The sequence below is a fragment of the Heptranchias perlo genome, chromosome 14 (assembly GCF_035084215.1).
Source record: "Heptranchias perlo isolate sHepPer1 chromosome 14, sHepPer1.hap1, whole genome shotgun sequence".
Taxonomy (NCBI): Eukaryota; Metazoa; Chordata; class Chondrichthyes; order Hexanchiformes; family Hexanchidae; genus Heptranchias; species Heptranchias perlo.
In genome coordinates, this window is record NC_090338.1 from 69,571,790 (window position 1) to 69,584,453 (window position 12,664).

The window sequence follows — 12,664 nt, forward strand, 5'->3', positions numbered from 1 at the left end:
GCTATAGAAATGCAAGTTGTTGTTGTTGAAGCGTCAGCCTAGATTTTGTGGATGTAAAAGATCCCACAGCACTATTTCGAAGAAGAACAGGGGAGTTCTCCCCGGTGTCCTGGCCAATATTTATCCCTCAACCAACATCACTGAAACAGATTATCTGGTCATTATCACATTGCTGTTTGTGGGATCTTGCTGTGTGCAAATTGGCTACTGCGCTTCCTACATTACAACAGTGGCCACATTTCAAAAAGTACTTCATTGGCTGTAAAGCACTTTGGGACGTCCTGACGGTTCTGAAAGGCGCTATATGAATGCAAGTCTTTCTTTTCTTTCTTTTATTAACAATATAGTTCAAACATTTCAGTATAAAAGACTAGCTTGCTCTATAATTAAATGGTTGTTTATCGAGAAAGTTCTTTCATGAGGTAGTGGTCCTGTGCCCACAGTGCGTCGTAAAGAACGTCCATAGCTTTCGTTCCTTTACGGATGACAGCATCCAGTAACCGTCTGGTCCTCTCAGCTCGTGTTTCTCCGGCTCGGATTGTCTCATATTCATCCTGATTCAGGGCATTGCCCTGCCTCAGGATGTCCACCAGAGGTTCAACAATGGAAACCCTTTCCACCAGGTCTCGCCGATGTTCCTTGATGAAATGTTTCGCTGATTTGAGATCTGGAAAAAAAAAAAACGTGTACAAATTTACCATCAAATCTCTTTATGCCCTTGGTGGGTCCAGGGTTGGGGGGGGCGGGAGGGGGGAGAGAGAGGACATTTTCTCCCCTCCTCTCCTGAAAATGCTGACTCCTTGCCGGTTCCATGGGTAGCGGCACGGCACCCCACCGGCCAAATGTCCATTTTTCGGGCGAGTCTCCAGAGCGCCAGCAGACAGGACGCCGGCATGGCCAAGCCTGGTCCGATCCTTACCCCATCTCTGAACGCACGGTTTGTTCACCAGACGCCATCAGAGGCACCATGATGTGACTGCCAGCACAGCACAGCCCAGGGATCCAATCTGGGACATTCCAGTCTGTGTAACTCATCTGGAACCGGGCACCAGTTCTGTTCCTTGAGCCGCTCGTGGAGTTCGGTACAGGTCATTTGGAATGAGAAATCACACATCTCTATTCCGGTCATAGTGGGAGGGGTATTGATCAGATATTATATCAGACTGTGGGAGGGGTATTGATCAGATATTATATCAGACTGTGGGAGGGGTATTGATCAGATATTATGCCACACTGTGGGAGGGGTATTGATCAGATATTATATCACACTGTGGGAGGGGTATTGATCAGATATTATATCACACTGTGGGAGGGGTATTGATCAGATATTATATCACACTGTGGACGGGGTATTGATCAGATATTATATCACACTGTGGGAGGGGTATTGATCAGATATTATGCCACACTGTGGGAGGGGTATTGATCAGATATTATATCAGACTGTGGGAGGGGTATTGATCAGATATTATATCAGACTGTGGGAGGGGTATTGATCAGATATTATATCAGACTGTGGGAGGGGTATTGATCAGATATTATATCACACTGTGGGAGGGGTATTGATCAGATATTATATCAGACTGTGGGAGGGGTATTGATCAGATATTATATCACACTGTGGGAGGGGTATTGATCAGATATTATATCACACTGTGGGAGGGGTATTGATCAGATATTATATCAGACTGTGGGAGGGGTATTGATCAGATATTATATCAGACTGTGGGAGGGGTATTGATCAGATATTATGCCACACTGTGGGAGGGGTATTGATCAGATATTATATCACACTGTGGGAGGGGTATTGATCAGATATTATATCACACTGTGGGAGGGGTATTGATCAGATATTATATCAGACTGTGGGAGGGGTATTGATCAGATATTATATCACACTGTGGGAGGGGTATTGATCAGATATTATATCACACTGTGGGAGGGGTATTGATCAGATATTATATCACACTGTGGGAGGGGTACATATTAGATATTATATCACACTGTGGGAGGGGTATTGATCAGATATTATATCACACTGTGGGAGGGGTACATATCAGATATTATATCACACTGTGGGAGGGGTATTGATCAGATATTATATCACACTGTGGGAGGGGTATTGATCAGATATTATATCACACTGTGGGAGGGGTATTGATCAGATATTATATCACACTGTGGGAGGGGTACATATCAGATATTATATCACACTGTGGGAGGGGTATTGATCAGATATTATATCACACTGTGGGAGGGGTATTGATCAGATATTATATCACACTGTGGGAGGGGTATTGATCAGATATTATATCACACTGTGGACGGGGTATTGATCAGATATTATATCACACTGTGGGAGGGGTATTGATCAGATATTATATCACACTGTGGGAGGGGTATTGATCAGATATTATATCACACTGTGGACGGGGTATTGATCAGATATTATATCACACCGTGGGAGGGGTATTGATCAGATATTATATCACACCGTGGGAGGGGTATTGATCAGATATTATGCCACACTGTGGGCGGGGTATTGATCAGATATTATGCCACACTGTGGGCGGGGTATTGATCAGATATTATATCACACTGTGGACGGGGTATTGATCAGATATTATATCACACCGTGGGAGGGGTATTGATCAGATATTATGCCACACTGTGGGAGGGGTATTGATCAGATATTTTGCCACACTGTGGGAGGGGTATTGATCAGATATTATATCACACTGTGGGAGGGGTATTGATCAGATATTATGCCACACTGTGGGAGGGGTATTGATCAGATATTATATCACACTGTGGACGGGGTATTGATCAGATATTATATCACACTGTGGGAGGGGTATTGATCAGATATTATATCACACTGTGGGAGGGGTATTGATCAGATATTATGCCACTCTGTGGGAGGGGTATTGATCAGATATTATATCAGACTGTGGGAGGGGTATTAATCAGATATTATATCAGACTGTGGGAGGGGTATTGATCAGATATTATATCACACTGTGGGAGGGGTATTGATCAGATATTATGCCACACTGTGGGAGGGGTATTGATCAGATATTTTGCTACACTGTGGGAGGGGTATTGATCAGATATTATATCACACTGTGGGAGGGGTATTGATCAGATATTATATCACACTGTGGGAGGGGTATTGATCAGATATTATATCACACTGTGGGAGGGGTATTGATCAGATATTATGCCACACTGTGGGAGGGGTATTGATCAGATATTATATCACACTGTGGGAGGGGTATTGATCAGATATTATATCACACTGTGGGAGGGGTATTGATCAGATATTATGCCACACTGTGGGAGGGGTATTGATCAGATATTATATCACACTGTGGGAGGGGTATTGATCAGATATTATATCACACTGTGGGAGGGGTATTGATCAGATATTATATCACACTGTGGGAGGGGTATTGATCAGATATTATATCACACTGTGGGAGGGGTATTGATCAGATATTATATCACACTGTGGGAGGGGTATTGATCAGATATTATGCCACACTGTGGGCGGGGTATTGATCAGATATTATGCCACACTGTGGGCGGGGTATTGATCAGATATTATATCACACTGTGGGAGGGGTATTGATCAGATATTATATCACACTGTGGGAGGGGTATTGATCAGATATTATATCACACTGTGGACGGGGTATTGATCAGATATTATATCACACTGTGGGAGGGGTATTGATCAGATATTATATCACACTGTGGGAGGGGTATTGATCAGATATTATATCACACTGTGGGAGGGGTATTGATCAGATATTATGCCACACTGTGGGAGGGGTATTGATCAGATATTATATCATACTGTGGGAGGGGTATTGATCAGATACTATATCACACTGTGGGAGGGGTATTAATCAGATATTATATCATACTGTGGGAGGGGTATTAATCAGATATTATATCATACTGTGGGAGGGGTATTGATCAGATATTATATCAGACTGTGGGAGGTGTATTGATCAGATATTATATCATACCATGGAGGGGTATTGATCAGATACTATATCACACTGTGGGAGGGGTATTGATCAGATATTATATCACACCATGGAGGGGTATTGATCAGATATTATATCACACTGGGAGGGGTATTGATCAGATATTATATCACACCATGGAGGGGTATTGATCAGATATTATATCACATTGTGGGAGGGGTATTGATCAGATACTATATCACACCATGGAAGGGTAAAGAAGAGCTATTATAAAACACCATGGAGCCAGGAGCACTTCCATAAGTATTAAGATCAGTGCTGAGAGGAGATGGATGGTAATGGAGGGGATGGATGGTAATGGAGGGGTGGATGGTAATGAAGGGGGGATGGATGGTCATAGAGGGGGTGGGTTGTAATGAAGGGGGATGGATGTTATTGAAGGGAGAGTGGGTGGTAATGGAGGGGATTGATGGTAATGGATGGGGATGGATGGTAATGAGAGGGGATGGGTGGATATGAAGGGGATGGATGGCAATGGAGGGGGGTGGATGGTAATGGAGCGAGGATGAATGGTAATAGAGGGGAGTGGATGGGAATAGAGGGGGGGATGGATGGAAAGGCAAGAAAGAATGGATGGCACTGAAGGAGGAGTGGATAGCAATGAATTGGGGAAATGGATGGCAATGAAAGGGGGAATTTATGGCCACGAAGGAGGGAATGGATCACATTGAAAGTGGGATTGATGGCAATAAGGAAAGAGTGATGATATGAATGGGTAATGGATGGCAATGAACAGGGGATGAACAGTAATGAAAGGAGAAGATCAAACAAGGTGGGTCTAAAGACCTTCTCCTGCTTGTAAAATTTGCTTTAAGTACATGAGGATCAGTATCAGGATTACCTGTCCCACTCATTGCTCAGTCACACCGCCAGAAGTCCTGTCCTGTGGAAACAAAATAGACATGAGGATTCAGGTAAAAATTAAGATAACTATAATCAGCTCTGATCAATGCAAATTCCGTTGTCTGCAAATCTTTCCAAAATGTTTCAGGGTTCCCAGCACTAGCAACATAGGATTTGCTGGATGTGAAAAGACCAAGGTCCATCTAGTCCAACTTCTCCCACCCTGGTAATCACATGATACAACAATAATGGAGTTGTTGACTAATCATGGCAATCAATCTCGGTCAGTTAGTCTGCAACAGACCCAGAAAGCTCTTCTTTTGTAACGTCAGTCTAATAGACATATAAATGGGAGCTCCCTTAATGACTCAGTTGATGTTGACTGCACTAGAAAGGGATGATGTAGTTGAGGGGTCAAAGACAGAATCTATTTGGTTAGAATTAAGGAACAATAGAGGAGCTATTACATTACTGGGTGTATACTCCAGGCCACCAAATAGTGGGAAGGAGATAGAGGAGCAAATTTGCAGGCAAATTACAGAAAGATGCAAGAACTATAGAGTAGTGATAATGGGGGACTTCAATTATCCCAATATAGACTGGGATAGTAACAGTGTAAAGGACAAAGAGGGGGAGGAATTCCTCAAATGTATACAAGATAACTTTCTTGAACAGTGTGTTACCAGTCCAACGAAGGAAGCAGTGCTGGATCTAGTTCTGGGGAATGAAGTGGGACAAATGGAACATGTTTCAGTGGGGGAGCATTTGGGGAAAAGTGATCACAATATCATTAGGTTTAGATTAGTTATGGAAAAGGACAAGGACCAATCAAGCATAAAAATACTACACTGGAGAAGGGCTAATTTCAGTGAGTTAAAAAGGGATCTTGCCCAGGTGGATTGGAATCAAGAATTATTAGGCAAATCAGTAATTGAACAATGGGAGGCCTTCAAGGAGGAGATGGTTCGGGTACAGAGTGAACACATTCCCACCAGGGGGAAGGAAAGGCATCCAAAGCTAGAGCTCCCTGGATGACTAAAGATATAAAGATTAAAATGAAACAGAAAAAGGAGGTTTATGAAAAGTGTATGGTTCATTATATAGTAGAGAACCAAACTAAATACAGAAAGTAAAGAGGAGATCTAAAAAAGGGAATAAGAGAGGCAAAGGGAGAGAATAGATTAGCGGCTAACATAAAAGGGAATCCAAAAGTCTTTTATAAACATATAAATAGCAAAAGCTTAGTCAAAGGAAGGGTGGAGCCAATTAGGGACAAAAAAGATCTTCTTGTGGAGGCTGAGGGATTGGCTGAGGTACTAAATGAACACTTCACATCGGTCTTCACTAGAGAAGAGGATGCTGCCAATGTAGCAGTAAAGGAGGAAGTAATAGTGATATTGGATAGGATAAAAATAGATAAAGAGGAAGTACTTAAAAGATTGGCAGTACTCAAAGTAGAAAAGTCACCCGGTCCAGATGGGATCCATCCTAGGTTACTGAGAGAAGTAAGGGTAGAAATTGCGGAGGCTCTGGCCACAATCTTCCAATCCTCCTTAGATATGGGGATGGTGCCGGAGGACTGGAGGATTGCAAATGTTACACCTCTGTTCAAAAAAGGGGAGAGGGATAAACCCGGCAATTACAGGTCAGTCAGCCTGACATTGGTGGTGGGGATTAGAGACAATAATCCGGGACAAAATCAATAGGCACTTGGAAAAGTATGGGCTAATAAGTATGAATCAGCACGGATTTGTTAAAGAAAAATCGTGTTTGACTAACTTGATTGAGTTCTTTGATGAAATAACGGAGATGGTTGATGAGGGTAGTATGGTTGATGTTGTGTATATGGAGTTTTAAAAGGCATTTGATCAAGTACCACATGATAGACTTGTGAGCAAAATTAAAGCCCATGAGATTAAAGGGACAGTGGCAGCGTGGATACAAAATTGGCGAAGGGACAGAAAACAGAGAGTAATGGTGAACGATGGTTTTTCAGACTGGAGGGAATTATACCATGGTGTTCCACTGGGGTCAGTATTAGGACCACTGCTCTTTTTGATATATATTAACGACTTGGACTTGAAGAGGGTATAATTTCAAAGTTTGCCGATGACACGAAACTCAGGAATGTAGTAAACAATGTGGGGGATAGTAACAGACTTCAGGAGGACATAGACAGACTGGTGAAATGGGCAGACACATGGCAGATTAAATTTAACGGAGAGAAGTGTGAAGTGATACATTTTAGTAGCAAGAATGAGGAGACACAATATGAACTAAATGGTACAATTTTAAAGGTGGTACTGGAACAGAGAGACCTGGGGGTGTATGTACACAAGTCTTTAAAGGTGGCAGGGCCAGTTGAGAAAGCTGTTAAAAAAGGATATGGGATGCTGGGCTTTATAATTAGAGGCATAGAGTACAAAAGCAAGGAAGTTATGCTAAACCTTTATAGAACATTGGTTAGGCCTCAACTGGAGTAATATGTTCAATTCTGGGCACTACACTTTAGGAAGGATGGCAAGGCCTTAGAGAGGATGCAGAAGAGATTTACTGGAATGGTATCAGGGATGAGGGGCTTCAATTATGTGGAGAGACCGGAGAAGCTGGGGTTGTTCTCCTTAGAACAGAGAAGGTTAAGGGGAGATTTGATAGAGGTGTTCAAAATCATGAGCAGCTTTGATATAGTAAATAAGTTGAACCTGTTTCCAGTGGTAGAAGTATCGGTAACCAGAGGTCACAGATTTAAGGTGAATGGCAAAAGAGTCAGAGGCAACATGAGGAGCGAGTTGTTATGATCTGGAATGCACTGCCTGAAAGGATGATGGAAGCAGATTCAATAATAACTTTCAAAAGGGAATTGGATAAATACTTGAAGGAAAAAAAATTACCAGGCTATGGGGAAAGAGCAGGTGAGTGGGACTAATTGGATAGCTCTTTCAATGAGCCGGCACAGGCACGATGGGCCAAATGGTCTCCTTCTGTGCTGTAACATGCTATGATACAATAATACAATGATAGAAGAGTAGAAGAGCATTGGAGCAATCGAGTCTGGGTGTGACAAAGGCATGGATGACGTTTTCCGCAGCAGATGGGCTGAGATAATGGTGGCAGGAACACTGTCACTGAGGTGGAAGTAGGCAATCTTTTTGAAGGAGAGCAAGTAGGGTTAAAAGCTGATTTTGGGGTTGAACAAAACCTTGAGGTTGGAAACAGTCTGATTCAGCTTGAGACAGTGGCCGGGGAGGGGGATGGAAACGGTGACAAAGGTACTGTCCTCCTTCCTGGCGTCATCACCCCCTCCCTTAAAAAATTCCTCAACTCATAGAAACATAGAAACATAGAAAATAGGAGCAGGATTAGGCCATTCGGCCCTTCGAGCCAGCTCCGCCATTCAATATCATCATGAGAATCCCTACGTGGTCAGTTTTTAGTAAAATATTAAAATGCCTACGTGGCAAAGAAGCAGAATGCAAAATGGTTAGAAAGGGTTAATTAGTTAGTAACTGAGATTGATACAAGTGGCCTGGCCCTCCTGCTGGGCCATATGTTTGCTTAGTCAGCAGGCCTGCATTGTCTTATCAATGATAGGTCTTTGATGTGAGTCAAGGACTGGTCTGAATGTCTCCATGTTTATGGCAGATCAATATAGGGAACGAGCTTAGCCAAAGTTGAAAGACATTCCAGGTTGGGAGATAAGGAACAGAAGGGACAGGGAAGAACATTCTAAGTTGGAAAGTGAGGAAGTTATCCCCTTTGATGTCTAACAGCAGCATGATCAGCACATGGACGATTTATGATTGGTCGGAAATAATGTAACCTCGCATGGCAACCTATGCCCGGCTTATGATTGGTGTTGACCCTCGTTAAGTATGTTCCAACCCTATTGATTTGTATAAAAACGTGTGGATTTCTGTATGTTTCTTGTTCTTGCTCTGCCAGCATAGAGGGACTCTATCAGGAGTCCAAATCAATGCTGCAGACTAAGAACCCTGCTATTAAAGATGTGTTGGACTTTAAAATGTATTCGACTTCAGTTATTACTGAACCAGACTGAGGGGAAAGAATCCGGATCGTCAATCATGGCTGATCCTCTATCTCAATACCATATTCCCACTCTCTCTCCATACCCCTTGATGCCTTTTGTTTCTAGAAATCTATCTATCTCCTTCTTAAATATATTCAGTGACTTGGCCTCCACAGCCTTCTGTGGTAGAGAATTCCACAGGTTCACCACTCTCTGAGTGAAGAAATTTCTCCTCATCTCAGTCATAAATGTCCTACCCCGTACCCTGAGACTGTGTTCCCTCGTTCTGGACCCCTCAGCCAGGGGAAACATCCTCCCTGCATCCGGTCTGTCTCGCCCTGTCAGAATTTTATATGTTTCAATGAGATCCCCTCTCATTCTTCTAAACTCGAGTGAATACAGGCCGAGTCGACCCAATCTCTCCTCATACGACAGTCCTGCTATCCCAGGAATCGGTCTGGTGAACCTTCACTGCACTCCCTCTATGGCAAGTATATCCTTTCTTAGATAAGGAGACCAAAACTGCACAGAATACTCCAGGTGTGGTCTCACCAAGACCCTGTATAACTGCAGTAAGACATCCTTGCTCTTATACTCAAATCCTCTTGCAATGGAAGCCAACATACCATTTGTCTTCCTAACTGCTTGCTGCACCTGCACATTTGCTTTCAGTGACTGGTGTACAAGGACACCCAGGTCCCTTTGTACATCAACATTTCCCGATCTATCACCATTTAAATAATACTCTGCCTTTCTTTTTTTCCTTCCGAAGTGGATAACTTCACATTTATCCACATTATACTGCATCTGCCATGTATTTGCCCACTCACTCAACTTGTCTAAACTGCTCTGAAGCCTTTTTGCATCCTCCTCACAACTCACGATCCCACCTAGTTTTGTGTCGTCTGAACTTTGCAAATCCATCTTTCCTTCAGCTCCATGTTTGAATATCTCCAATCAGGTTTCCATCCCTATTGCACCACTAAAACTGCCTCCAACCAAAGTCACAAATGACTTCCTCTGTGATTGTCACTGTGACCATGGATGAACTATTCCTCCTCATCCTTCTCGACCTGTCTGCAGCCTTTGACACGGTTGACCACACCATCCTCCTCCAACATCTCTCCTCTGTTGCCCAGCTCAGTAGGAAAGTCCTCACTTGATTCCACTCTTACCTATGCAATTGTAGCCAAAGTATCTCCAGCAATGGCATCTCTTCCCACCCCCACACCATTACCTCTGGAGTTCCCCAAGGATATGTCCTTGGCCTCCTCTTCTTCCTCATCTACATGTTGTCCCTTGGCGACATCATCTACAGACATGGGGTCAGCTTCCACGTGGTACATTGACGACACCCAGCCCTACCTCACCATCACCACCCCTCTCAACCCTTCCACGTGTACATTGACGACACCCAGCTCTACCTCACCATCACCACCCCTCTCAACCCTTCCACGTGTACATTGACGACACCCAGCTCTACCTCACCATCACCACCCCTCTCAACCCTTCCACGTGTACATTGACGACACCCAGCCCTACCTCACCATCACCACCCCTCTCAACCCTTCCACGTGGTACATTGACGACACCCAGCCCTACCTCACCATCACCACCCCTCTCAACCCTTCCACGTGGTACATTGACGACACCCAGCCCTACCTCACCACCACCACCCCTCTCAACCCTTCCACGTGGTACATTGACGACACCCAGCCCTACCTCACCACCACCCCCCTACCCCTCTCAACCCTTCCACGTGTACATTGACGACACCCAGCCCTACCTCACCATCACCACCCCTCTCAACCCTTCCACGTGTACATTGACGACACCCAGCTCTACCTCACCACCACCACCCCTCTCAACCCTTCCACGTGTACATTGACGACACCCAGCCCTACCTCACCACCACCACCCCTCTCAACCCTTCCACTCCCTCTGTTTTATCAGAATTCTTGTCCAACATCCAGTCATGAGTGAGCCGTGATTTCCTCCAAGCCATTGCCTTCGCCCCCCCACCCCCCGCCACAATCTCCGTTCCTTAGCTACCAATTCCAACCTCCTCCCTGGCCACTGTCTTAAGCTGAACCAGGCTGTTCGCAACCTGGGCGTATTCAAACATGAGCTGAGCTGCGTACCCCATATCCTCTGCATCACAAAGACTGCCTACTTCCACCTCTGTAACATCGCCCGTCCCCACTCCGGCCTCCACCCATCTGCTGCTCAAACCCTTATCCATGCCTTTGTCCTTTGTCACCTCCAGATTTGACTATTCCAAAGTCACTCCAAAGAATGGCCCGGCTCATGAGGGACCAGGGTAAGACAGAGGGAAGGAGGGATTAGACCATGCAGATCCCATTCCTGGGCCATGTAATACTGAATACATCCCAGAAATGTCACCATTTGAATTCCCTTTAAAATGCACAAAGTTTGATTGTCGGAATAAAACGCCAGCAAACATCCCAATCACAGGGAAACGTTTTAATAAGTTAAAGGCTAAACTTATTCCTCGGGAGCCGTGGGGTTTGAATGGTTTAAATGGGTTTAACCCACAAAGGGTTCGTGGTGAGCCGGATCTGCGGCGGCACCGCACGTACTCACCCATCCGCTCCTAGTCCGGCTCAGGTCCTGGGTCAGTCCGGGTCTGCTCCAAGTCCGGTCAGTCCGGGTCTGCTCCAAATACAAAAGAACTGCCGCTGCCCGGGGGAGAATAAGAAATGAACAAAACGGAGGAGGAAATGAAAGAGAAAGTGAAACTAAGGGCGGCAACGTAACAGAGGTGAGAGTAACAAAGGAAGTGACAGTGAAAGTACTAAAGGAATAGTAACAAGGTGAGAGTAACAAAGGAAGAGTGACAAGGTGAGAGTAACAAAGGAAGAGTGACCGTGAAAGTAATAAAGGAATAGTAACAAGGTGAGAGTAACAAAGGAAGTGACAGTGAAAGTACTACAGGAATAGTAACAAGGTGAGAGTAACAAAGGAAGAGTGACAAGGTGAGAGTAACAAAGGAAGAGTGACCGTGAAAGTAATAAAGGAATAGTAACAAGGTGAGAATAACAAAGGAAGAGTGATAAAGTGAGAGTAACAAATGAAGAGTGACAAGGTGAGAGTAATAAAGGAAGAGTGACAGGGTGAGGGTAATAAAGGAATAATAACAAGGTAAGAGTAACAAAGAAAGTATGACTGGGTGAGAGTAACAAAGGAAGAGTGACTGGGTGAGAGTAACAAAGGAAGAGTGACCTGGTGAGAGTTTTTTTTATTCGTTCATGGGATGTGGGCATTGCTGGCAAGGCCAGCATTTATTGCTCATCCCTAATTGTAATCACAGAGTAACAAAGGAAGAGTGGTAAGGAGGACACAAAGAGTCTGCAAAGGGATATAGACAGGTTAAGTGAGTGGGCAAGAAGATGGCAGATGGATTATAATGTGGGGAAATGTGAGGTTATTCACTTTAGTAGGAAGAATAGAAAAACAGAATATTTTTTAAATAGTGAGAAACTATTAAATGTTGGTGTTCAGAGAGATTTGGGTGTCCTCATACAAGAAACACAAAAAGTTAACATGCAGGTACAGCAAGCAATTAGCTGAAGGAAGAATGAGACGGTGAGAGTAATAAAGGAAGAGTGACAAGGTGAGAGTAACGAAGGAAGAATAATAATAACAAAATGAGAGTAACAAGTGACAAGTTGAGAGTAACAAAGGAAGAGTAACAAAGTGAGAGTAATTGAGTAACAGA

General features: G+C 44.0%; 1 protein-coding gene across 2 annotated transcripts; it reads right to left on the bottom strand.

Moving 5' to 3' along the window:
- Positions 1–317: 317 nt before the first annotated feature.
- On the bottom strand, positions 318–11,682 carry LOC137332194 (apoptosis-associated speck-like protein containing a CARD). 2 transcript variants are annotated; one of them, XM_067995891.1, is made up of 3 exons: positions 11,530–11,682; positions 4,897–4,933; positions 318–667 (listed from the first exon to the last, which is right to left on the bottom strand). In XM_067995891.1, exons 2-3 carry the CDS (start codon positions 4,907–4,909, stop codon positions 399–401), a joined length of 282 nt encoding a protein of 93 aa, XP_067851992.1. In that variant the 5' UTR covers positions 4,910–4,933; positions 11,530–11,682; the 3' UTR covers positions 318–398. The 2 variants fall into 2 exon arrangements, with proteins under 2 accessions (XP_067851992.1, XP_067851991.1); XM_067995890.1 differs by having other exon boundaries at positions 4,897–4,938; positions 11,530–11,680.
- Positions 11,683–12,664: the final 982 nt, after the last annotated feature.